The sequence below is a fragment of the Myxocyprinus asiaticus genome, chromosome 11, assembly GCF_019703515.2.
Source record: "Myxocyprinus asiaticus isolate MX2 ecotype Aquarium Trade chromosome 11, UBuf_Myxa_2, whole genome shotgun sequence".
Lineage (NCBI taxonomy): Eukaryota > Metazoa > Chordata > Actinopteri > Cypriniformes > Catostomidae > Myxocyprinus > Myxocyprinus asiaticus.
In genome coordinates this window covers 18,116,647-18,143,804 of record NC_059354.1, presented here as the reverse complement: position 1 = coordinate 18,143,804, position 27,158 = coordinate 18,116,647, and the positions used below count along the sequence as shown (strand labels likewise).

General features: G+C 39.3%; 1 protein-coding gene across 6 annotated transcripts; it reads left to right on the top strand.

Annotated features, from left to right (window-relative positions):
- Positions 1-57: 57 nt before the first annotated feature.
- Positions 58-27,158, top strand: LOC127447852 (trichohyalin-like). Of its 6 annotated transcripts, XM_051709952.1 has the most exons (23): positions 58-205; positions 920-1,073; positions 1,218-1,349; positions 1,837-1,914; positions 2,683-2,753; positions 2,855-3,020; positions 7,838-7,944; positions 8,091-8,339; positions 8,476-8,656; positions 9,868-10,011; positions 10,544-10,692; positions 10,948-11,097; positions 11,220-11,376; positions 15,640-15,786; positions 15,979-16,088; positions 17,044-17,197; positions 19,782-19,975; positions 20,136-20,263; positions 20,771-24,837; positions 25,324-25,527; positions 25,611-25,670; positions 26,296-26,367; positions 26,449-27,158. In XM_051709952.1, exons 2-23 carry the CDS (start codon positions 933-935, stop codon positions 26,674-26,676), a joined length of 7,089 nt encoding a protein of 2,362 aa, XP_051565912.1. In that variant the 5' UTR covers positions 58-205; positions 920-932; the 3' UTR covers positions 26,677-27,158. The 6 variants fall into 6 exon arrangements, with proteins under 6 accessions (XP_051565912.1, XP_051565913.1, XP_051565914.1 ...); XM_051709953.1 differs by lacking the exon at positions 15,640-15,786; XM_051709954.1 differs by lacking the exons at positions 58-205; positions 920-1,073 and adding an exon at positions 1,491-1,559 and having other exon boundaries at positions 1,270-1,349.

Below are 27,158 nucleotides of genomic sequence, written 5' to 3'. Positions count from 1 at the left end.
GTGGTGGAGCTGTTCACCACACGCGCGTTTGAGTGCACGCGGGCTGCGGTTCTTCAAAACACTCGCGAGAGGTTTACAGCTTTAACTCCGGATGCTCACTCAAAGCAGAAAAATTAGGTTAAAAACACTATTATTCCAGTCGTTGTGTACTATTACAGAGCACAGTACGAGAATGGACGCAGTGAACTAATCCGATTTTTATAAAGTAAGCTACTACTTTGTTTTGCACTTTTAACAGTGGTAAATTTAAACAAAACTCTTTATTATGCACTGGCTGGTATTTAACACTCGTAAACATGCTGCAGTATTATGGGTCAGTCAAAGCAGCCTTATTAACATTTATCAGATTAATATATCAGAATGAATGAACTGAAGCCACTCCAAGCTGTCAAATAATGCTAGAGTATGTACCACCTGATAATATACGGTTAATAGAGTCCTATATAACTGATCATCTGTGTGTAATATCATACCTTTCCTGTTTGAAAGAGACACTCTTGTACACACTCCATAGGTAGTATGCGTTGGTTACATTGTGTTGACAATTGTAGTTCCACTATGTTGTACTTTATGAACATTTAATCCACGTTTTGTTCTCTTACAGTCAACATGAAATCAGAATGGACTTCATTTACTTTCTTAGTATATGCTCATGGACTTATTGTGAATGATTCATTGATGTATGTTATTCTAAAGAAAAAAGTGTTGTCGTCTTATTACTCTTCAAAATGTAACTTTTCTTTTCGGTTGATGTCACCAATCAGCCTTATTTGTCAAGCCCTCCCATACATTCCAACCAATTCCAATCCATTAAATTCCCAATGGATGCAGTATACATTAGATAAGTGAAATGGTTTGCCAAAGCCATTTCATGTTGACCATTTTATCGCAGTTGAATTTATGTTATTATTTTCTATAGCTTATGGCTGAAAATGGAATCAGACCTGTTGATTGGCTGGCAGGAGGAGCCGGTGGAGATGAGGGCGGAGATATCACGTCTGCAGGATGAGTTGGCAGAGAGCAGAGCAGAGAGGGAGGAGTTGGAGTCCCGAGCTCAAGCTTTGACTGACAGGGTGAGAAGGGAGTTAGTCACCCTGTCAGTGATTTGATTTGATTTGATTTGATGATGTGTCCATCAAAAAGAGGGACACTTTGAAGGAGTGAACACATGCTAACCTGTCAAGCTTTCTTTGTCTTTGTGTCCATACTGTTGTTAGCTGTCTCAGACGCTGGACCCGTCTTTATCTCTGCGTCTGGACGATGAGCAGAGAGAATGGAGGAAAAAGCTCAGAGAGGGCAGAGAGAGAGAAGCCAGACAGGCCCTGCTCATTAATAAACTTCAGAACAAGGTCAGAACACAGAGTTTAACACACATGCACCCTTAATACTGTAAAACACTTAAGGGGTGTTCACACGTGCAGTGACAGGAAGTCATTTTCCGTTGACATGAGCGACAGCAACCATTTGCAATGTAATTTGTGACTATCCAGTGATGTGGCAGAGCTGAGAACTGTGCCAATTAACCAAAAGGAGTGAAGACATTGGAGCAAATGTGATCTGTGAGTCTCTTGTGAGATAATTGAGTGTGTTTTTTTTAATATATACCATTTCTGATCAGATTTTCAAAAGCTTTGACCAGTTGCACAACCCACCAATAATGTCCACGGCCACTATTGTGGCCACAACGTGGCAGGAGTTGGTCCTAGTGTTGTTTGCGTGAATGGCCCATTAGCCTACCCAATTATGAGAACCAATCATATCTAACTTAGTACCAAACAGTCCCCCATGGGGTAATAATTTATTATTTATAAATGCGTTCATTCTTGCATATTTCAGGTGTTGGAGTACAGGGCTCGCTGTCAGGCTCTGGAGCAGCAGGTGATCAGTGAGGAGAGAGAGCTGAGGGTGAGAGAGGTAAGATAAACAAGAGTCATTATGCTTTATTTGCAGAGCTGTGAGAGTTGCATTAAAGGGGTAGTTCACCCAAAAATTAAAACTTTCTCATGATTTACTTACCCTCCTGGTATCCCAGATGTGTATGACTTTCTTTCTTCTGCTGAACACAAACAAAGATTTTTAGAAGAATATTTCAGCTCTGTTGGTTCATACAATGCAAGTGAATGGGTGCCAAAATTTGGAAGCTCCAAAATCCACATAAAGGGAATATAAAAGTAATCCATATGACTCCAGTGGTTAAAATCCATGTGTTCAGACACAATATGATATGTATGGGCGAGTAACAGATCAATATATAAGTCATTTTTATCATAAATTCTCCTCCCTGCCCAGCAGGGGGCGATATGCACGAAGTATGTGAATTACCAAAAACAAAAGAAGAAGAAAGTGAAAGTCAAGGAAAAATGGCTTAAATATTCATCTGTTTCTCACCCACACCTATCAGATCACTTCAGAAGCTATGGATTTAACCACCAGGGTCATCTGGAGTACTTTATGTTGCCCTTATGTGGATTTTGGAGCTTCAAAGATTTGGCACCATTCACTTATATTGTATGGACCTACAGAGCTGAAATATTCTTCTAAAAATCTTCATTTGTGTTATGCAGAAGAAAGAAAGTCATACACATTTGGGATGGCATGAGGGTGAGTAAAATATGAGAGAATTTTCATTTTTGGGTGAACTTTAAACATTTGATGCTGTGCATTTTCTCCGGGGCTTTACAGAGAATGTTGCAGGATGAACGCAGTGACACACTCGAGAGCACCCTCATTAGGCTGGAAGAGGAACAACAGAGGTGTGAGAGTTTAATTCTTAGAGTGTGCAAAAACATTTGATGTCTACCTCTAACTTATGTCTGAATTCACATGACTGAGTTGTATTTCTTCACTGGAGCAGAAGTACAGGGCTTTCAGAGGTCAATGTTCTTCTGCGGAGTCAGCTCAGCCAATCAACGGAAGCAAATGAAGTCCTGAGGGATGATCTTCGAAAGCTAACTGTCGATTGGTCCAAAGCAGTGGAGGAGGTGGTGCAAAAAGAAATTGATTGGCAAAAAGAGAAGGAGGTCAGGAATTTATATAGACTTGATCGTAGTTGTGGCGTATATGTGTGTTAATAAAGGTGAAACTCTTGAATTCATTCTTTATAAATGTAACGTCATGAATGGTAATGTTTAAATCAGTACTTTAAAAGTAATCTTAGGCCACATACACACTGAAGCTTACCAAACTCACTTCTGAAAAATTCATGTAGTGTCAGTGTAATTTTTATTAAAAATCCATAGTGTGTTCAGAACCAAACCGAAAAACTTGTTGTTAATGTAGTGATGTCACTCTCTGTTGGACACTGACAGCTTGTCTGAGGTGTTGTCATAGAAAATCACAGAAACAGAGGTGCATGTCGCAGACTTTGATTCTGTCTTCCTCCACTATAGTATCTGCTATCACAAACCCTGCTGTCTAGGGATAATCTAAACATTACGGTCAAGAGTGCACATTCAATTAAAATGCAGAAGCTTAAAGAACATAACAAAATCACTATGGTTATCACTATGTTATCCATTGCAGTTTCGATAGTGACTTCGATATTCTCTGCATGTGCACAGTGATAATTTGAGGCAGGGTTTTTGTGAAAGGGCAATCATAATCTTGTCTTACATAAGATCTTAAAATGTCTTGAAATAAAATATTGCGTTCTACGCTCAGAACATCAATCATCAAACCCTTCTGCTACATCATAGAACCCTTCTGTTTCTTAATAGTCCTATCTCTTCAATGAAAGAACTCTTCTTTCCATCATAGAATCCGCTGTTGCTCAATAGACCCTTGTTCATGGGAGTGGTGGTTGCCGGTTCAATCTCCACAGCCACCACCATTGTGTCCTTGAGTAAGGCACTTAACTCCAGGTTGCTCCGGGGGGATTGTCGCATTGAATAAAAGCGTATGCCAAAATGCATAAATGTAAATGCATCATTCATAAATGAATGACAACAAGGCTGTGAGGGATAGACATACAGTCTCTTCAATGGGCTATACTGTTATTTAAAGTGTTTTTGGATAATTCCGCGGCGAAACAGAACCCCTTTGAGCCATCACAGAACCCTTCTTTTTCTGTCATAGAACCCCTCTGTTCCTCAATAGTCCTATCTTGTCCATCATAGAATTCCTTTGTTCCATCACAGAACCCCTCTGTTTCATCACAGAACCCCTCTGTTTCATCATAGAACCCCTCTGTTTCATCATAGAACCCCTCTGTTTCATCATAGAACTTTTCTGTTCCATCATAGAACCCCTCTGTTCCTCAATATTCCAATCTTGTCCATCATAGGATTTCTGTGTTCCATCATGGAACTCCTTTGTACCATCACCGAACCCTTCTGTTCTACCATAGAACCCCTCTGTTCCATAATAGAACCTCCTTTTTCCATCATAGAACTTTTCTATTCCATCACAAAACCTCTCTCTTTATCATAGAATCATTCTGTTCCATCATTGAACTCCTCTGTTCCATAGGGGATTCAGTCCTGCATTTTAGACTCTGTTACAGTGACAGCTAAGTTCTTCTTCATTCTTCACTCAGAGCTAGAAAGAAGTTCAGAACAGTCAACCAACGGTATACTGTTTGCGAAAATTCAGACACAGACCATGCCGCTGGTGGAGGCATTTAGAGGAGCATTTAAATATGATGATGCACAAGACTACATGTAAAGCTACCACACCTGGAGTCGCGAGTTCAAATCCAAGGTGTGCTGAGTGACTCCAGCCAGGTCTCCTAAGCAACCAAATTGGCCCAGTTGCTAGGGAGGGCAGAGTCACATGGGGTAACCTCCTCATGGTCGCTATAATGTGGTTCGCTCTCGGTGGGGCGCATGGTGAGTTGTGTGAGGATATCATGGAGAATAGCGTGAAGCCTCCACACGCGCTATGTCTCCGTGGTAACGCACTTAACAAGCCACGTGATAAGATGCGCGGATTGCGGTCTCAGATGCGGAGGCAACTGAGATTCATCCTCCACTACCCGGATTGAGGCGAGTCACTACACCACCACGAGGACTTAAAGCGCATTGGAAATTGGGCATGCCAAATTGGGGAGAAAAACGGGAGAAAAAAAAAGACTACATGTAAAGCATTAACTAATATGACATATAAATGTTATCAATGACTACATTATTCATTCTATGAAAAGTCATCACACCCGTTTATTCTTCGATTTTGATGGAAGTACAGTATATTGATGCCTTTATGCTGCTTTGTCATCATGTTGAAATTACAGTGATTATACATTTCTGTAGTATAAAAAAACTCAGAATTGTATTAATTCTCTGACTTTTCCCATTTGGCCATTGGAACAACCAAAATGGCAGTGAGTTCAACAGTTAAGAGTTGTGGGGTAGCAGCCTGTGTTTTATATGTTCTTTTTTTTTATATATAACCAGCGTTAACTGGTGCACATTCTTTTTTTTCTTAAATATTTTCAAGACTTGAATTGATGTAGTGATATACACTGGTGGGCAGAATTTTGGAATAATGTACAGATTTAGTTGTTTTGGAAGGAAATTGATACTTTAATTCACCAAAGTGGCATTCAACAGATCACAAAGTATAGTCAGGACATTACTGATGTAAAAAACAGCACCATCACTATTTGAAAAAAGTCATTTTTGATCAAATCTAGACAGGCCCCATTTCCAGCAGCCATCACTCCAACACATTATCCTTGAGTAATCATGCTAAATTGCTAATCTGGTACTAGAAAATCACTTGCCATTATATCAAACACAGTTGAAAGCTATTTGGTTTGTTAAATGAAGCTTAACATTGTCTTTGTGTTTGTTTTTGAGTTACCACAGTATGCAATAGACTGGCCAAAAATGGCAAAAAAGGAACAGCTTTCTCTAGAAACTCATTAGTCAATCATTGTTTTGAGGAATGAAGGCTATACAATGCTTGAAATTGCCAACAAACTGAAGATTTCATACAAAGGTGTACACTACAGTCTTCAAAGACAAAGGACAACTGGCTCTAACAAGGACAGAAAGAGATGTGGAAGGCCAGATGTACAACTAAACAAGAGGTTAAGTACATCAGAGTCTCTAGTTTGAGAAATAGATGCTTCACATGTCCTCAGCTGACAGCTTCATTGAATTCTACCCGCTCAACACCAGTTTCATGTACAACAGTAAAGAGAAGACTCAGGGGTGCAGGCCTTATGGGAAGAATTGCAAAGAAAAAGTTAGAGTGGGCAAAGAAACAGACATTGGACAACAGATAATTGGAAAAGAGTGTTATGGATCTTAACCCCATTGAGCTTTTGTGGGATCAGCTAGACTGTAAGGTGCGTAAGAAGTGCCCGACAAGACAGCCACATCTATGACAAGTGCTACAGGAAGTGTGGGATGAAATGTCACCTGAGTATCTGGACAAACTGACAGCTAGAACGCCAAGGATCTTCAAAGCTGTCATTGATGCACATGGAGGAATATTTTGATGAGAACTCTTTGAAGCAGTTTAAGAAGGTGTGAATTTTTTTTTTTCAAATTGTAATAGTAATTTTTCATGTTATTAATGTCCTGACTCTACATTGTGATCAGTTGAATGCCACTTTGGTGAATAAAAATACCAATTTCTTTCCATAAGAGCAAAATCTGTACATTATTCCAAACTTTTGGCCGCCAGTGTAGATTCTCAATGAAACTGCACATGGTTCCATTTTTGGGTTATGAGCGTTACAATAGAAACAATTGATTTCTGAGTGTGAGTGCATGAACAGCTCAGAGTAGAATCTCTAAGTTGCATCATGTAATTATTGTAATTCCAACAAATGCAATGTGAAGGCAGCATTAAATGCACTTGCTTACATTGTGTGTCTGGCCTTAGAAGTAGGTTCATAACCATTTAGCTGTTGCTTAGCAATTGGTCTGTGTCTGAGAGTTGATTTGTTTCAATGCACTGGGGAATGTGGACTAATATAATGTCACCAAGCAACTGTGCAGTCAAACACACAAAGCTGAATATGTGTATTCTTGATTAGTGGATGGCCGTGAAAAGAAATATCTGTAATAAATAAATGTTTAATAAATATAAGGTATGACAAGGCAATTAAATAAATAGGTTTGGTTGCTCAAGAAATGGTATGATGATATGAAGTAATGTTTCTTCAGTCTAATGAAGATTTTGCCCTGTGTCTAAGTTTCATTCATTTAGTTAAACAGTTTTGTGCTTTTGCTCTAAAATAATCCTCAAGGTTGCATTGTGTGTCATTATTTTTCTCACAAGAACACAGCCCCAAACATAACACACAGAATATACTGGATATTTAAAATCTAACATGAACGAATGAAGGCAAACAAAAGACATCAAGTTTAAATTAAAGTAATGATTCACAAAATCCAGTTTAATTTGATATGCTACAACCTTGTGCAAAAGAAGTGTCTGCCTTTATTGTCCATTTGCCTGGTTTCATTTATTCAATATAAGCAATTCTTTATTTGTGAAACAAATAATTCCTTCAATCACATCAATCATTATGTTGCATTGATACAAGCATGCTTATGGATTATTAAACATCTTAATGAACAACTGCCCTTCAACAGAAGTTAGGTAATGTTTAATAAAGGTCTGCTCAGGACAGATTTTTTTCATCCTGCTTGTTTTAAACTTTAATAGGGAATACAGGTAGCATTTTTCCAGCTGCACTATATGGATGGTGACCTTATTGATCATGCACTGTATGGAAAGCAATCATACATTCTAATGAGTTGTGCTACAACAAATTTTATCAGGTCACACAGGAATAATTGTTGTATAACTTAAGTGCATGCACACATAAATTGATTGTTATTGAAAATTGCAAGATTTCCGTCATTGATTACTTTCGATACAGGCTCTGACAGGCCACATAGGAAAAGAGCAGACCCGGTTGATGACTCTTTGGGGACGCGTGGTCACACTAAAACGCCAGTGTCACTCTCTGAAGACTGCGACTGACAAGTGAGAAAATATCCTAAAACAACAACAGAATGTGTCCATTACTATTTCATAGCAAGTTCTTATTCATACTTATTCATTCATTTGTATTCATTCATCTTTATCGTCCATTAAGATCACTGTGCTTTTGTTGTGTTTTTATGCCACAGAGACCTGTGGGAGATGAAAGCAGAGATCTCTCGTCTCTCCTCTTCTCTTCTCTCTGTGTGGGCTTCTCCTCGATCATCCTCCAACCTGCCCCTGGACTCATCTATAACCCACTCCACTACAGCACACCCCTTCACCTCCACTCAGGGGCCACTGTCTTTAGTTGATTTGGATCATGAACAGAGAGGAGAGATGAAGTCGATTGAATTTAAAACTGACTTTGAGTTAGAGGCCCTTGAACTCAGGAACAGGTCATTACTTGATTCATAGTCATATAAACTAGTGCTGTTAATACTGTACTCTTCTGTGTCTGACATTTTCCCAGAACACTTCAAGTTAGAGGATGGTATGTTACAAAATGCTGATGCTGTATGCTGTTGTTTTCAGGATCACAGAACTGATAATTACCGTAAAAGCTTTGGAATCTGAAAGAGAGAAGCAGGATGAAGAGATGGAGAAGAGACACAGGCAAGAGATGGAGAGAGAACGAGAGCAAGAGAGGAAGTGGGAGAGACAGATAGAAATGGAAAGAAACTTTGAATCTGTCAAGCATGCTGTCAGGACACTGGTGAGTCATCATGAGAACAGGAAATGAAGATATTAGGGGTGGGGGAAAACTGGTTCACTGATGCAGTGCAGTTCTTTCTCATACGATTTTGAATTGATCCACAAATGTATAAAAATGAATTATGAATCATTTTGTGTTTTGAAAAAGCATATACAGGGAAAAACATTACATATATACAGAAGAGAAGTACAGTGTGGTGTGCAACACTGCAAAAACGGAATGGAGGGCACATCTGCAGTGGCATTTATACCATAAAATGGTGCGCAAAGCTGACGATGCTAGGTTGATACACCTGCTTATTCTTTTTCTATTGGTGGGTCACAGCAGACATATTTTACTATGAATTCAAGTTAAAGGAGTATTTCACCCAAAAAATGAAAATTCTCTCATCATTTACTCACCCTTATGCCATCCCAGATGTGTATGACTTTCTTTCTTCTGCAGAACACAAACAAAGATTTTTAGGAGAATATCTCAGCTCTTTTGGTCCATACAGTACAAGTGAATGGGTGCCAAAATTTTGAAGCTCCAAAAATCACACAAGCCAGCATAAAAGTAATCCATAAGACTCCAGTGGTTAAATCAATGTCTTCAAAAGTGATATGATAGGTGTGGGTGAGAAATAGATCACTTTTACATTCTTCCTATGTTTTTGGTGATTCACATTCTTTATGTATATTGCACCCTACTGTGCAGGGAGAAGAAAATATGGATTAAAACACTGGAGTCTGGATTACTTTTATGATGCCTTTATGTGCTTTTTGGAGCGTCAAAATTTTGCACCCATTCTCTTGCATTTCTACAAAATTCTAAAAATGTTCATTGTGTTCTGCAGAAGATAGATAGTCTACACATCTGGGATAGCTTGAGGGTGAGTAGATGATGAGAGAATTTTCATTTTTGGGTGAACTTTCCCTTTAAGCCACATTAACTCATCAAATATTTGCCCCTCTATGCTTATGGTGAAAAATAAGGATGCACTGAGAATCTTTTTGGAATTGCATCACATTTCCCTATATCATAATTTAATTGAATCGTAAGGTGCCTAAAGACCATCACTAGAGTAACCTGGGCTTGAATTGAGATCATTCTAGTGCAACCGGGCTTGGGGTTTTGATTTACTGTCTTTATTCTGTTTAAACGTATTGATGTGTGTGTTTGCTTAGTGTAAAGCCAGATTTAATTGATAGATTAATTCTCTTTGTGCCCAGTCCAGGGTTCTCAGTTCTCAGCAGATGAGTGGGCAGTCTAGCTCTCTCTCTGTTGATGATGTGTCCAGTGAAGGACTGTCCTCTGTCCTCTCTGTCATCGCTCAAGCTGAGACTGCCCTGCAATGGCGACAACAGGAAGTGCAGGTTGGTCAATATGAAATATATACAGTATATATATATTTTTTACTTTTTTTAATACATGTTTCTGCCATTATTAAGAACAATTTGGTGCATGCTTCTCCAAAGAAAAAAATGATCATTATCTTTCATCAAAATGTAATAACTTGCTCTGCCTCTGACTTTGCGGCTGATGTCACCAAGGCATTTTTAGCCCCTCCCCACCAACCACCTGTCATATAGACACCACTTTTCAAGATCCAATCCAACATTCCCTCTTAGCTGTGCACATGTGCAGCCACACACTTCTGATGTTGCTTCCGCAAAGAAAAACTAGAAAATGCAGACTTGTGTGGAAAGAAAGCTACAAATTGCCACAAAGCTGCAATATGGATATGAATGCAATAAGGGGTAGTATTCAATCAGCATGTCCGTTTTCAGTATGGAACTGAAGCTGTGAGAATTCTTGTGGGGAAATACGCAGTGCTGATTAATTAGCATATTTTCAAAATATACGGAGACCTCTAGTTAAGTGACCAATATTAATAACTTTTTTCAGGATGCTCAGTTAAGCTTGCGTAGACTAGGGGTGGAGAAACAATCCCTGGAGCAACAAATCACACAGCTGGAGAGTGAGAGGGAGGAGCTTCAGGAGCAGATCAATCAGGCAGCACTTGAGATTAAACACACTCAAGAACTACTGAACAGGTGATGGATGCTTTCAAGAACATATATTACCGTACTATACTTTTACCTTTGCCAGAGTGCCTGAGCATTGATTTAAACATTTGAGTTGTGATCTAGCATCTATTTATAATCAGTTTACTCTGCAGTAGTTTATCTAATATTTAATTAGTCCTTTTTATCTAATTTAATTTCTAATGTTATAATAACTGACTTGGCTTAATATGTATGTGCTCAAGTACTTCACAGTGTAATCTATGGAGGTATTTTGTGTGACAGTGAGAGGGAGATGGTAAGCAGTTTATCTAGTCAGGTGGAAGAGGCTGAGAGATGCACAGAAGATCTGAGAAAAGAGAACGAACAACTGAGACGAGAGAGGGAGAAGGAGGAAGAGGAAAGAGTCGATTTGGAGAAAGAGAGACAGAAACGGTATACTTTATCCATTTGTCATTAATTAGCATTATGCAGAGCTAACTCGTGAGCTTTGTTTAGTCATGCAAAACTTTGCAGGTAAATAACTGTGATTGAATGTTTTTTAATTGTTGCTTAAGTCTAGAATCTAAGATCCTGGAGGCTGCTGAGCTGTGTGAGCGAGAGACTCGCACCCGTCTTGAGCTCCACAGCCTGCAGGGGGCACTAGAGAGAGAGAAGCTGGACAGAGCACGAGCTGAGCAAGAGGCTACCGACACTAAAGATTCTTTACTCAAGGTAAACCGATTTTATAACAGTAGAGTGAGACTTTTTATACAGACACAAATATTTCTAGCTATCTTCAAGTTCTATATGATTAACGTCTTCATCACTTAGCCAGTGCTATTGCATCTATGAAAATATTGCTCAACATATTAAAAAATATTTAAAATTATTAAAAGGGTCATGACATAGGCTACTCTTTTTTTAAAATAATTATGTTATCTTCCCTGAGGTCCACTTATAATGTTAGTAAAGATTATTTGCACCAAAACAGTCATAATTTAAAAATATATGATCATTTTACACCCTGTCTCTGGCCCTCTGTCTGAAATGCTCAGTTTTAAAGAGCACCTATTATGGTTTTTAAACGTGCCTAATTTTGTTTTAAAGGTTTCATACAATAGATTTACATGCATCCAAGGTCAAAAAACATTTTAATTTGCTCATCATTTAAATGGCAGCATTATCTTTTTTTCCCAGTGTCAAAAACGACTCGTTCAATGATCCGTTCTAAAGGATTCATTCTAAACTCCTCCTTTCAGAGAGCCTACTCTGCTCTGATTGGTCAGATATCCCAGTCTGTTGTGATTGGTGTACCGCTTAGTGTAGTGTTTGAGGGCGGGTCAAAGCTGTTCGCGAGCAGCCAGTGAAGACCAGAGGCGGGATTTTTGTTACCAAATTACATAGGTTAGTACAGGAAGTAAGTCTGGAATTACTAACAACTCGTTTCAGGTGTTCAGAATGGATTCTTTCTTTTGGGAGTCAATAACTCCATTTGTCGTGCACTTTGATTTTTGAAACTTTGCAGACTTTTTTATATTCACAAACAGCTATATAACACACTACATGAAAGGTAATATTTGAAAAACCATAATAGGTGCTCTTTAAGCTCTCTGGCCCTTTAAGACTTCAATGTAAATGCCCACTGTTATGATTGGCTTACATCGTGCAGCCCCTTCAATACAGCCATATTTGAAACTCAATCGGAAGTGAACAAGCTCCACAACATTATAAAACTACATTTCAGTTTACACGTAACGCATACCTAGTACATTGCATCCAAATATATTAAGCACAGTGGCACCTTAAAGAGTAAGTTCAACCAAAAATGTTCTCATTATTTACTCACCCTCACGATATCCCATGTGTGTATGACCTTCTTTCTTCAGCAAAACACATTTGATGAAAAATATAAAAATATCTTAGCTCAGTAGGTCCTTAAAATGTAAGTTAATGGAGATTTCTCTTTTGAAGCTCCAAAAATCACAGACAGTCAGCATAAACACCATCCATACGACACCAGCTGTTTAATGAATGTCTTCTAAAGCGACACGATCGCTTTTGGTGCAAAAAAAATAAATATTTATGTACTTTGTTTTTACCATAAATCATGCTTCCGTTCTGCAGTGGTATGCGCGTGTGACATAATTGCATTGGCATTTGTAACACACAAGAACTGAGGCAAGTGTATCACAGCCTGAAGAGCAGCGCTATTTACAAGAGTGAAGGAGCTTGGTTGGTTTTGGTTAAGCCTGTCGCGATCATTAAATAACTGTCTGATCGCGAGTATGCATTTAAATTCCTATCACATTTTAATGCCCAAATAAGGGAATTTTAAGCAAATATACTATATATATGCTATGAACGGCGTGTTTGTGTGCCATTCAGTTGAACTCCGTGTCTGAGCGTTACCGAGCCGCACCGCGGACGTCAACCAGCTCATGTCCTGAAGAGTGCGTGAAGAGCTTCTCAAGTGCTCTGATGCTGGCGCTGTCAGCAGAGGCTCGCGCCAAACTCTCGCGGAAATATAAACAAACAAGTATAACTTTGATTGGGAGCACAGAGCGCTCCGGTTTCACTTTAAATGATCGTGTAATGGCAAATGTTCCATGATGAAATGTGATGATGAAATGAGTGATGAAATGATGAAACTAAATCTCAAAGGTTTTGCTTCATGACAAATAAGGGCTCGTGGGTTTAATCAGAGAATTAATATAACGTGTGAAAGTGAAGAAATTAGGAAAGACATTTTTACTATTGCACAATTAAAAAATATATATATATAAATATAAATATAAAAAATATAGTTTATTTTTTATTTTAAAAATGATAAAATATATGAGTTCAAAAAACAAGTGTAAATGTAAAATTGACCAAAACTAAAGTTGACCAAAAAGAGAGACATATTTTAGGTATTTAGGAATATTTTGATAGGGATTTCATGTCATTCATACGTTTTTACAGCCTTAAAATGAAATCATAGTTTATTCCTATTTTCTATTTGATTTATACATTTGAAATTAAATATGTAAAAATGTCTTCTTAAGGTGTATGAAGCACACATGCAGAAAAAAAGCACAAAAATATGACAATCGTGAAAGCCCTTAACGAGACAATTAATCATCACAGCCCTAAAACAGACAATTAATCATCATAATCGCAATTATTTGTTCGACAATTAATCGTCAGCAAAATTTCATAATCGTGACAGCCCTAGTTTTGGTTTAGGTCTGTATTTATCTGTTTCTTTACTCACAAAGGTGCATTTATGTGCTCATCCTGGATGTCTCAACCGAGACTGGAGAACGTGAGATTACGTCTGTATCATGGCAACAGAATACGTCACACGAGAGACCGCTCCCGTGAAGCCTAATGGAAGCGATGGTTTATAGTTAAAAAGTACTTAACTGTAAAATAGTCGTGACATTTGAAATATTCATAAATGAAACTGTTTACTAAAGGTTTTGTGTCAGGTCCAATACAGTTTTTAACTGACTCATCTTTAATAATGCTCATTCAATAACTAATTGCAAAGCTTGAATCATGTATTGACTGGTTCACAAGCAATCCACTCTGATATGAGCAGAAAATATACAATCCACACTGAAATGTTCTGAATATGTAAACGTAATACAATCCATGGTGATGTTGGGTGCTTCTGCTTGCTCCAACAGGCCAAAGTAGAGATGCTGGTCTTTACATCTCACATCTTCTCTGTTTGTTTACATATAGAATGGCATGTGTTTCTCACAGTCAATGGCAGCAGCAGAATGAGGCGTGTTTTTAAAAGTTGCGCTTGTACTGCTCTTAAAACACGGCGCACATTGCTGGAAACGCATCGAAACGATCAAAGATGTCCATCTAGTGCATGTTTACAAAAAACAATTGCACAGATGGGTGCAAAAACGGTCCAGGACACCTTCAAAACAGCAAAAAACAGCACGGCTGTTCTAACTTGACATCACGTCTTTTAAAAGCGGAACGGTATGGATGATAATGGTCACAGCAGTTCGTCTAGTGCGTGTTTATGTAGAAAAACATTTAAATCAGGATAGGCACTTGTAGGTGTCCTGTGTAAGTTCCCTTAAAAGTGTAGATTAATCTCCCATGACAGGCCCATCTGTCCTCTTCACCTGTGTGATTGAGCACCAGTGGGCAGGGCCAAGGGTGCAATGTCAACAAATAGGAGTTGATGTCTTGCTGGAGGCAGTCATATGCAGATGTATTTGGTCCTTGTGACATCACAAGTTCCACAATTTGCAAATGGGCCATTTCAACAGCCTGGTTAAATAAATGCTCTTTTTCTATTAAGGAGGAAGTTTTCAGTTCTGAATCTTACAGTATGTTTTTATAGTACAATGGTCTCTTATATGTCAAAAGATCAAGGAAAATTTGATTCCTCATGTCATGACCCCTTTAATCATTCACATCCCACTTTAGGATTCTCTTTCCTTTAACTCCATAAAATGTGAAGTTTGTTATTTCTGCACCAATCTTGCAGTGTGTTTGTTTGATACTTGGCCAGATATAAAAACATTGTCTAAAGCAATGGCATGGGTTTGGGGCAGAATCTGTTTAAAAACCATGTTCAATGTGCCATTATAGAATAAACATATATTTTTCCCTTTCTGCTGTCATTCACGAGTGATGAAACAAATATAGAGTGCCCGGTCCGTGTTGCAATATTCCAGGGGTGCATGCACCAGCCAAGCAAATGCCTTTAAAATGAATGGAGATGCTAACAGATAGCTGTCTCCTGGTATTATAGACCTCTTTGATTCCTATGCACATTTGGTCACTAGAGGGCTACAAACCTGATCTCTATTAATTGAGTTAGAGATCAGGTCATTGGAAGATAAGTCACTGAAGGAGTCCTTTTAAAATGAGCTCATGGAGATTTGTGCTGTTTCAATTTGTATCCTACATTTCACCACTCTACCATACCTCTCCACAATCCCTTTATTTTGTCCTCCATTTTCCCTCTACCCTCCTCTCCAGGCACGGGAGTCATTACTGTCCCTGTCCTCCAGTCAAACACAGCTGAAGAGAGAGCTGGTAGAAAGCCGAGATGCCCTGGAGAAAATGGCCACTTTAAATGAAGCTCTAGCCAAGGACAAGAGAGAACTCAGTGTTTGTTCTCTGCAGGTCTGGCACGCAGGTTTAGCCCATCTTTAGCATAGATCAGTTACACTGCCCAGGGACATGGGATACATGACCAAATCCCTGCATGCTGTCACAGGCCTCTTGCCTTTAATTACTTGATTTAGCTCCAGATTGAGTTGCTGGTAGGGCCAAGTTTGGGATGGAGGTGTGATTTTTGTCTTCCTGACCCCTCAGCTGGAGACGGAGGTGGCAGAAGCCCAGTCCCAGATCCAGGCATTTGGCTCCAAGCTGGCAGGTCTGTGCCGGGAACTGAAGACCGTGTCTCTAGAGGCCAGTGAATTAAGGTGCAGCATTGCGACATGCTACAGTGGGACATATTCAGAAATTCCAAACAGACATTTCAACTGATGACAAAGCTCTAAATATCTGCGGAGGATAAAAGCAGCAAAAGTTTTGTTTAGAAGCATTTACTTTGCTTTTTTAACAATGCAAGTGATGCATGTTTTGTTTGGCACCACTTAAAATGATGTACCGGTAGAACTTTGTCAGCTTTGCACGTTTTTGTCAACCACCATGTAAAATGTTGCCATATGGTAAGAAGTGGACGTGGACACAAGAGTTTGTTTGAAAAACGCTGCATCCTCTGTGGTGTGGAACTGACCTACTAAGCCCCCCACCCCCACACACTTGTTCTGCACTCAGCAAACAAGGAGAGAAGCGATTACCCGTGCATTTACAGTAAATGTAATTATATATGGCCATCAAACAGGTCTTCAGTGTCTGGGTTTCCACAACCATGGAAATTTGGAAATGTCAGGGAATTTTAAATTGGTAATTTCTAGGCCTAGAAAAGTCATGTTAAAATCAAATATAGAAAAGTCATGGAATTGAGTGAATATCAAGTTTTTTTTAGTTACACTAAAATAATTCAGCAGTGAGATATTGTCCTTTGTAAGTGCAGTCTCTGTAAATTTATTTTTAAAATCCTTTTAAGTCATGTATTTTGACTACAATTTTTGCTTATTTTATTTCACCCTCCCCTAGCTGCTTGTTATGCACAAAAGAAAAATGTGTTTGCATCAGGCATTTTGAAATTTGTAGATGAAGTGTGTCATTTGTAAATGTCACTTAAAGCTTGCAAGAGTTTTCTAGGAATAATAATGAATACACTTTAGATGACACCATAAATGTTGTGTTTATCTCAACAGCTGTTACTTTTGGCTGTAGTACGCTGGCCCTGTGTTTTCACATCCAGTGATGCTTTGTGTTTGTTGAGCTGATGATCCCACTGTGTTTCAGGGAATGGAGAGAGACGGATCTGAAAACTCTGCAGCAGCTCAGAGACAGAGAGACAGAGCTGAAGAATGAGCTGGACACTGAGAGGGAGGAAAGAGAGAGGGAGGTGACTGCTCTCACCGAAGAGAAGGGGAAAGATGAACAAAAGATTGTAGAGGTGTGTATGTTGTTTGTGTAAATTTGTGGGGAAATTCATCAAACACTAACTGCTTGCCACCTAGACTAAAATCCCAAAATCTGAAATGAAAATCCTTTAAAAAAAATTAACCATTACACTGTGTCCTAACTAGGCAAAGTAATTTTTATGTTCTAACCAAAATTCTCCACAAGGTGCTTGAAGCTTTGTTGCATTGTGCCTGGTTAGGACACAGTGATTACATTTACATGGGCATCAGAAAGCGGCGTATTGCGTGAAAGTGGGTTATTGCGAGAAAACAGCTTTCCCGTTTACATGCACTGTTTAAGTGGCGTACTCATTTCTCCTGTATTCATGTGGCTCCGTCAGTAAGCAACTTTCTCCACAGCAACGTAATTTTTCCTCGATGCTTGTGTAAATAACACACATGGCATCTGAGTAAGACTTCACCATTTTATTCTCTGTTGATTCACTTTATTTCCAGATATTCCAGAGTTGTTGCTGTGTTTGTTTCCTTAACTTGCTAACGCGACCTGCAGCTGAATTGCGATGCAGTAGTGGGGTTTCCCTCTTACATAAAACTCCGGGATTCCCCCAATGTATGAGTGCATATACATGGACGTTAGGGACAGTTGATATTCTATATTTGTGTGTAAAAATGGGTTTAGTTTATAGTGTGTGTGATTTTCACACTTTACTCCCAGAAATGTTGAATTCTTTCCGCTGTGTTGACATGTTGTAGGGCTCTATCCTATGACGTTTGTTATCCCAGTCTGTTCCACGCACATGCACTCTTCAAACACCCATCAGTACGCCGCTGTATATATGTGTTTACATGACCACATTAAGCCGCATTCTCCGGGAGAAACCTAGGTGTATCAAACCGCTTTCTCTTAATACCTTAAACAGTGTAAGGAAATCAGCATTCTTTTTTACATGACGTTTCAGAATGCCGCTTTCTGCTAAAACCCTGGAATAAACTGTTTTCTGAAGTGCATGTAAACATGGTCAGTGTTATGTATTACATTGTTCTCTGGAATAATTGATTTTTATTGGTCAATTGTGCCATTCGACATGGGTTTATCAAAGACTGATATCTGTATAGCAGGGTGGCCGTATTGTATATATAATACAGTTCAGTGACAGTAAATGAAACTTGTGGAAATGAAATGAACACTTATTTAGCACAATGTTTACTCATATCTTACTGAAAACAGATAAAGTGGTAACTGCTAACAGCTAAACTGTTTACAGTATTTGATCGTCCCAGGCAACCAAGCTGTGCTAGTCTCATCTCAGTTTCATCTCAGCGCTCAGTCTTCTCACATAATAAAATAATCTGAACTCAAATATCAATTTAAACATTTATTTAGTAAGGAGCCATGAAATTAGTAAGGGTGTAAATCGCAAGTTTCATCACAACACGATCTTATATCGATTCTCTTAGCCACCGGTAGATACCTCAATGTCTGCCGTGATTCGATTCGATTCAGGGGCCTGCAATCGATATTATGATATAATATTCCTATTTTACACAATCAGTTATATATTTTTAATCTCACAAGTGCAACCAAAATATAATTTTAATATTTGATTGAGCTCTTTGAAAAGTGCAAATCCAATATGCACATTGCAACGTCCACAACAAAATAAGGTACTTCAGTTGTTGAAAATAATTATACAGAAAATAAAAAAATTAAGTCACATACAGTACATGTGATCATCAATAGTTTGCATTGTGGGATAAGGGAAACACTACAGTGACAATTTGTCATCTCTACAACAGTCAAGCAAGTCTTTCAGTCCAAAATACCCATGACAGGAGAGCATGTACTATCCATGTTTTTTCTTGGCTACAACTTCCACAGCTGTATTGAACAATTCTGTTACAGTTTACTGTGATAAATGTTAGTAAGAGTGTTGATGTGAAGATGTGCAGGGCAGGTGTTTTCTCTTTCCCTTGTTAGCGCTGTTCAGAATATTGCAGCTGTTTAGCCGTTTGACATGGTTGAATTGCTCCATAGCGCTTTAATTCGAAAATTGTCCTGTAGAATTCAAATGTGCCACGATATCGAGGGAAGCCCGATTTAATCGCGCATGTGATCGGCTCTATGCTATCCTGTCACAGGAGGTCGCAGCCCTATTTATGTGTGCGCACGGATAGAGCAGAGTGCAACTTCAGGCTTCAATCACATCCGTGTCCCACAATAGAAACATATTTAGCGCTCAAGGTTGGCCATATCATAAGGTTGCTGCATCGCCTGGCGGAAATGCGTACTGAAGTGGCTGGCATTAGTGTCAAAATAAATGTGCATCTTAAAAAAATATACATTAATGTTTACGTGTTGCATCGATGACATCGCATCGTTGGTTATTTGATCGATGCATTGATCCAGATCGATGGAACGTTACACCCCTTGTAATTAGTGGGATAATGTGCAGCCAGCGGATCATTATTGCACCATAAACCACTTTAAGGTGTTACAAGACCCTTATACGCTGCTAATTACCCTGTCAGTGTTTATTGTGTGATAATAATAGGCTGAATATGCATTATCCCTTATATATATTATCCTGTTATTAATGGACAGTGATGTGTTGTCAGTTAAGTGAGCAGCACAGAGCTGTGATTAAGGAGTTGCAGAGTGTCCAGGCAGAATTGCTCAAAGCGGTAGAGCAGCAGAGAAGAGCAGAACGAGAGAGAGATGACCTACTGAGAGAGAGCCAGAGACTAGAGGACAGAATATGCACTCTGGAGAGAGAGGAGGAGGAACTGGAACAAGGCAAAGAGGAACTCAGGTTTGTGAGACTGTATCTGTGTTTATCTGTATGAAAAAGAATGTCTCTCTCACACAACAATGTTGTAACATCTTACTATTCTTTTCAAGTATGAATGGCTCTGATAATAATGTTGCCCCAACCCGCTATTCATTTCTGACCTGCTTCTGTCTCTTCTCAGAGGTGTGGTGGTTTGTCTCCAGGAGCAGATGGCTCAGGTTCAGGAACGGGCCTCAGGTCTGGAGGTGCAGTGCAGTCAGCTTCAAACACAGGTGGACACGCTCACACAGACCAAAGATGTCTTGCAAGGTCAGAACCTGTTTGGTGGTGGTACTTGCTAAGGCAGGATTTGAACAAACCCCTAGCCCTAAGTTTGTAAATTTGCTTGTGTTAAACATGCTGTTTGTGCTACGGACATGAATGATACCTCATATCATGCAGACTCTTGAGGAGATGTGTGCTAATACTTATTGATCCGAATTATCGGCTAGCAGATATTAAAATGGTCAAAAAAATCTCATAGACTTGTATTGAATGAAGGACCCAATTCCATATCTAGGGACTTATAATGTCATAGACACTTGGGGGTGAGCTCTTTTGACTTAGCCAGTAAGTAACCACCTAGCAACCATCCAGAACACCCTAGCAATCACATAACGATGCCTGGGGAGCCATTAGCAGCCCATTAGCATTGTGCTCGGGCAAGCACCGCCCACATTTTCTTTAGAAAATGTAAAAAATCAAGTTTTCTCATTGGCTTTCCTTTTATGGACTGACTGTATTCAATGTTATTTTCCTGTTTTGTTAATTGTTTAGGAGAGATTCAATGTCTACAGACAGACCTGGAGAGAGAGGCATCACAAAGAGAACGGGAAAGACAAGGAGCAACAGAGGACAAAAGGAGGAGTGAAAGTGAGATAGAAAACTGGCGATCAGAATTCAACAGGCTTCACCGTGACATTGAACAAATATCAAAGAAAAACAGAGTACAAGAGGAAGAGAGCAAAACAGAGAGAGAACGATGGCAAAGAGAGAGAGAAGCTCTGAATGCAGAACTTGGCCAGAAAGATGGAGAAGTGGAGATACTAAGGAACAGGATGGAGGGACTAATCAAGGAGAAAGAAGAGCTTTCAGGCCTCTTGGATAAAAGAAATAGAGAACTGGAAAAGCAACAAACAAAATCTGCAGCAGAGCAGAAAATGGCTGAACTAAGACTGAGAGAAGCATGTGATGAGATTGAGAGATGGAAGGAGAGAGAAAATCAGATTCAAAGAGAGAAAGAAGAGTTAAATCAGAAGTTAATTGAAAGAGTGGAACAAGAAAATCAGAACCTCAAGGTTACAGAGAGAGAGAATGCCAAGATGTCTGATCTGTTGCAAAAGAAGAAGGATGAAATACGAAAGAAAGGAGAGGACATCAAAGAGTTAAAATTGAAAATCCAATCACATGAAAGAATAATTGAGAGTCTGGAAATAGAGTTAAAAGAGAAAGAGGCCTTGGAAAGCAGAGTAGCAAGCCTGGAGGAACAGAATGTTCAACTGAAAGAGAGAGAAATAGAGAAAACAAGAGCAAATGAAAGCCAACAAAAGAAAAGAGATGAGCAAGAGAGGGAGAAAGAAACAAGGTTGAGAGGACAGTTGGAACAGAAAAATGAAGAATTGGTAGAGCTCAGAAGCAGAGTTGAAGAACTGATATCTCAGAAAGAACATATATCATTGCTTGTTGAAGAAAGAGAAAAAGATTTTGAAAGATTACAGAGCACATCGTCGACAGAAAAGAGAACTCTTGAACAGAGGCTAAAAGAGGTTAAAGACAATGCTGAGTGGTGGAAGAAACGAGCTGGCAACATAGAAAAAGAGAAGGAGAACATAAATCGGGCTGCTGAAAGAGAGAGGGTTGAACTGACAGATCAACTTAGAGAAAGAAAGGAAGAGGTACAAAAAAGAGAGGAGGATATTGATGATCTTAAAGGTAGAATTCAGTCATTAGAGGTGATCATGGAGGAACTAAAGACCGATGTTGAACAGAAGGATGGCCAACTTAAACTTTTAATGGAGCAAAACTCACAGATGGAAGAGAAGGATAAGGAGAAGCAGAAAGAGCTGGAGAGGAAAGAAGCAGAGCTCAAGAAGCAGGAGAGACAGCTGAAAGGAGAATTAGAAAATCACAATACCAAAATGGAGGAAGTCTTTAAAGAAAAAGAGAAGATACTACAAAGGATAGACGAGAGAGATACCGAGCTGAAAGAATTACAAATGAAACTGACAAAAGAACAGCAAACATTTGAACAGAAGCTAAAAGCAAAACATGAAGAGATAAACAGGTGGAAAGCCAAGTTAGCAGAGATGGAAAGGGATCGGATAAGTTGGGAGGAAAGGGAGGAAGAGAAAAGGCAAAGACATGAAATGGAGCTAAGAGATCTGAGTGCAAAGCTCAAACAGAAGGAGGTGGAGTTGAGGCAGTTGAGACTGAAGATTGATGAATTGAATCAAGAGAACAAGGAGGAGAAGAGAACAAGACTGGAGCAACAAGAAGACCTTGAACGACAAACAAACTTCCTACAAGAGAGTGAGGAGGAGGCACAGACACTAAAAAAGATTTTACAACAAAAAGAAACAGAGGAAAAAGTCAGAGTCCACCATGAGGAAGAGGAGAGGAGAAGACTGAGAGAAAAACTGCATGAGGCTGAGCAGGGGAGCCTTGAACTCTCAAGCTGTCTGCGAGAGACCAAATCGGCACTTGAGAAGGAAAAACGTCTGTGTAGAGAGAAAGAGGAAGAGCTTATGGACTGTAATCAAGAGCTACTGTTGGTCAGTCGTGAGCGAGATCAGGAGAGGGAGAGTTTAGACAAACTGCAGAAGATGATGGACGAACAAGACAAAGAGGTGAAGACATTGAGGGAAAAACTGGATGAAAGGTTGCGGGAAGTGGAGAGGTTGTCTGAACTGCTGCTAGATGGCCGTGGGGAAGCACAGGTGCTTAAAACCAGGGCAGAGAACAGTGAAGAGGAGACACAACGATTGAATAGGTCTTTGAGTCAGATTGAAGACGAGAAGAGGCACCTGGAGACTCAACTTAGAGATGCAAAAACACAAGAAGAAAGATTGAGTGCCAGGCTTGAGGATCTTCAGAAAGGTCAACAAGTCCAGATGGAGAAGACGGGATGTGTGGAGAAGCTTGAGGCCCGCGTAAAAGAGTTGGAGGAGGAGAAAGACCATCTCTCTGCAGAATTTCAAAGGAAAGAGAGAGAGATTGGGGCTCTGAAAGATGAAACACTTAGGGAGAGACGAGAGAAGGAAAGAATAAGCTCTTTGCTGAATGAGGCAAAAGAAAGGAGGGATGCTTTGGTTGCCCAGGTGGAAACTTTACAAGAAGAGGTAGTTAGTCTATCTAGAACCAAAGAGCAAACCAGGTCTAAGGTCAAGGTACAAGAAGAGCAAAACCATAAGATGCGAGAGGGGCTTATCGCAGGGCTCCAGGAGATGGCTACTCTAAAAGAACTGCTGGAGGAGAGCCATCATGAGGGAGAGAGACTGAGGTCCATGTTGCAGGAAAAGAAGGAAGAGGTGGTTCGAAGCAGAGATGAGAGTGTAAGGGTGGCACAGAATGAAGCCAAAGATCTTCAACTTAGAGTCCAGACATTAGAGAAGCAAAAACAGGAGCTTAAGTCAGCACTTCGACTCCAAGAGGAAGAACTAAAGAAGAAAAATGAGGAGCAAATGCGAGAAAAAGAGCAAATGCAGAGAAGACAGAAGTTAGAGGAGGAATTGAAGGAAATGGAGAGCATAGTGGAGCAGAGAGAGGCTGAGTTGACCAGAGCGAGGGCTAGAATGGATGTTCTGGAAGATCAGAGGACTGAACTCAGCTCTGTGGCTGCAGAGAGGACCAGAAAGGCGGAGGAACTGAGCAACAGAGTCAGAGAGCTAAAACAGGATGTTGACAGATTAAGAGAGGAGCAAGTAAGAGACCATGAAGATTGGCAAAGGAAAATAGAGGCACTTGAAAGACAAAATAAAGAGAAACAACATGAGCTTGAGGGATTGGAGCTTCTCAGAAAAACACTGAGGGAAAAGGAAAACGAGTTAGAATTAATGAAGGATCGATATGATGATGAAACAAGAAAAAGCAAGAGATTTCAGCAAGCAGAGGAGCAGAACTTAAGGCAATTAGAAGTATTCTCTGAGAGACTGAAAGATAAAGAAACTGATTTGGTGAGTGTTCGAGAAACGGCCCACAAAGAACAATCAGCAAGACTTAGATTTCAGTATCAACTTGAAGATGAGAAAAGAGATACAAAGGCATTGAGGGAAAAAGTTGAAACCTTGGAGAAAGAGAAGAAAAAGATGGAGACCAAAATGGAGGGGGAGATATGCAACTTTAAAGAATCTGTAAAGAACGACAAAGGACCAAAGACAGATAGTGGCTATGGTACTCTATCAGACTTCCTAGAAATGAATGTGGAAGATCAGTCTCATGATGACAAGTGGTTAGCGATAGACACACTTAGAAAGGAACTGACAAGAAAGGAACAGGAATTAGAGGTGTTGAGGACCAAGGCTCATGTCCTGCAGACTGAGATAGACAGACTGTACTCTACAAAAAGAAACCAGACCATAGAAACTAGGCCAGCAGAGAATGAAGACATGGAGAGGCTAAAGAAACAAGTGGCCACTGTCCTTTTTGAGAAAGAGCAGATGGAAAGACTCCTGAGAGAGAAGGACTCAGAAGTATATGCTCTGAAAGAGAGAGCAGAGGTGCTAAGTAAAGACAGGGACCGGGTCAGGACAGCTCTAGAGAAGACTGAAACCATGCTGATTTACTATAAGGAAAGACTTGGACCACAGGAACGTAAAAGAACCCGACCAGGAGCTGATATGTCACAGGTCAGTAAAGCAGAGCTAAGTTTAAAATACTTCCATTAGCAGACAGGACTTATCAGTCATTATCATGACTAAATATTATTTAGTTTGATTACTTTGTAACTTTTTAAGACTAGTATGAGGAACTCAACTAAGCAGGGATTATGATATTTCTGAAAAAAAAAAAAAAAAAAAAAATATATATATATACAGTATATATGTATATATATATATATATATATATGAATATTTAAATATTCTAAATTTTGCTGCATTTTATTTTTCCACTGAAATTTCTTTCACCAAAACCAATAATTACTTTTTTTGTTGGCCATTTTCACCATCACTCTGATTCTTACAATTAAACGGCTAAGTTTGCTACTGTTTTTTAAAGGCTAGGCTATGGTATACCCTAATTTTTCTGTGTGCCGATAAGTATTGTGCATGGTCTAAGTGTTCTAGGCTTTCAAAGTATTGATAGTTTATGATATCATTTTTGGGCAATATTAGGAAAAAGAGCTTGAACCAAAAGCCCAGTCCATAGATGAGGTGGATACAGACTCTGCTGTGCTGGACCGTCTGTCGGCCATGCAGCGGGCTGTGGCACAACTGGAGGTTGAACAGAATGTTCTACAGAAGAAAAACACACATCTGGAGAAGAAGATAGAGAGACTACGAACTGAGCGACAGCAACTGAGAGAGACATTGACACAGGTATGTGCAGGGCTCACAGAGGGGACCATACTGTATATCACAATGTCAGTATTATTAATGTACCTATATTTGGCCACTACCAGGTTGAGCTGGAGAGGGGGAAACTGAGGCATCAACTGTCACAGTCAGAAGCGGGAATTCTGGTATGATGGAAAGAGTATATTTGCAATACATTTGTGTTCTGTTCTGGTTGTCTTACTGTGTGACTCATTGTGATAGAAGTACCTTCAGACAGCGGCTTGGTTCAAAAACCTAGTGAGCTGCCTACTTAGGCAGTATTTTAAGGCATCATTAGTCAGCTTCCGATACAAAGCCTTTCTCAAAAGCTGACGTCTAAGATACCTGCTTTTGGCCAGATTTGAAGGCAGCATCACATGCATCCTTTGCGGAGGAGGCAATCTGATAATATACATTGCGTCATGAATCTGTCTTAAGAGGGCATATGAAGCTAAATATATGTTGATTATATTGATGAATATAATGTTCTGCCTATTTATAGTGTTCCATATCAGTCATTTCTGATGTTCCATTTCAGTTATCATGGTTACCTATGAAGGTTGTAAACAGTAAGGCAGCTCACTAGGTTTTTAGAACAGAAACAATAATCATCAGAATAGTATGATGATTTTTAGTAGCTATTTGTTTTGTTTTTTTGTTTTTGTGTGTGTGTGTGTGTGTGTGTGTGCTCTGATTAATCAGACATGTGACACTTTGTTAATTGCCAGTGACTAAGTAGGTGGAATAGCTACTGTAAATATTGTCATATAGGGCCTGTCAGACGATACTGACAAGGAAGAGTTGAAGCGACTCAGAGTCCGAGCCAGTGAGCTTGAAGAACAGGTTAGTCCTCTGCAATTCAACTAGTTGCATTTGTGTTTTGACCTTAAAATGGTCTTAAAACTTAAATCCACTTTTTTCTAGGTTCATCATCTTCGACTTATGTTGGCAGTGGACCATCAGCAGAGGGAAGTGTTCATAGATCACTCTCTGAAGAACAGCCAGAGTCTCATGTCCCTGAGACGGGATCTAAATGAGTCTTTAGCTGTGGTGTCCCAGCGGCCCGTGCCCTCAGTGCTGGAGTCAGAGACACAGAGGCTGGACAGAAGCATCAGAGAGGAAGAGCTCCGACTGTCTCTCAGCCAAAGCTAAAACACAACACTCCTTTTAGTATATAATGACTTAAATAGTTTATTTGACACTATATTTTGCACTTAGTACAATGTTAGAATTAACATTTAGTAATTCTGTCAGTGCGCTTCAAATGTATTTCATACGAGACAGGACTCAGGGTTTAAATAACAGCTTTACTATTTTACCATTTTGTACAAATATATTTATGTATTTTTGATCATTTTAATGTCATTAAATAATTCTGAAAATGCTAACTAGTTACAGAATATCAGCTTTAACCAGATGTGGTCTAAATCATGTCTTGTCTAATACATTGTCTCATGGACAGACAGATAATTTACATATATTTTAAAGTATACGCAGCTAAAAGCTTTGCATTCGTGTTTAAAATACCTTTCAAAGCTATTCCATCAGTGTTATTATTTGTGCAATATAAGCAATCTGAAATGCAATGGGTTATTTTTTATGTTCACTTTTTGAATAAACTTGAATTAAAATCA

What these genes read in the sequence shown, in the direction of transcription:
- LOC127447852 (XM_051709952.1), top strand. Translation starts at nt 933, where the DNA reads ATGGAATCAGACCTGTTGATTGGCTGGCAGGAGGAGCCGGTGGAGATG. An exon ending in ACTCAAGAACTACTGAACAG is followed by an intron (nt 10,693 to 10,947) that starts GTGATGGATGCT and finishes TTTGTGTGACAG; the next exon opens with TGAGAGGGAGATGGTAAGCA. An exon ending in TCAGTGTTTGTTCTCTGCAG is followed by an intron (nt 15,787 to 15,978) that starts GTCTGGCACGCA and finishes CTGACCCCTCAG; the next exon opens with CTGGAGACGGAGGTGGCAGA.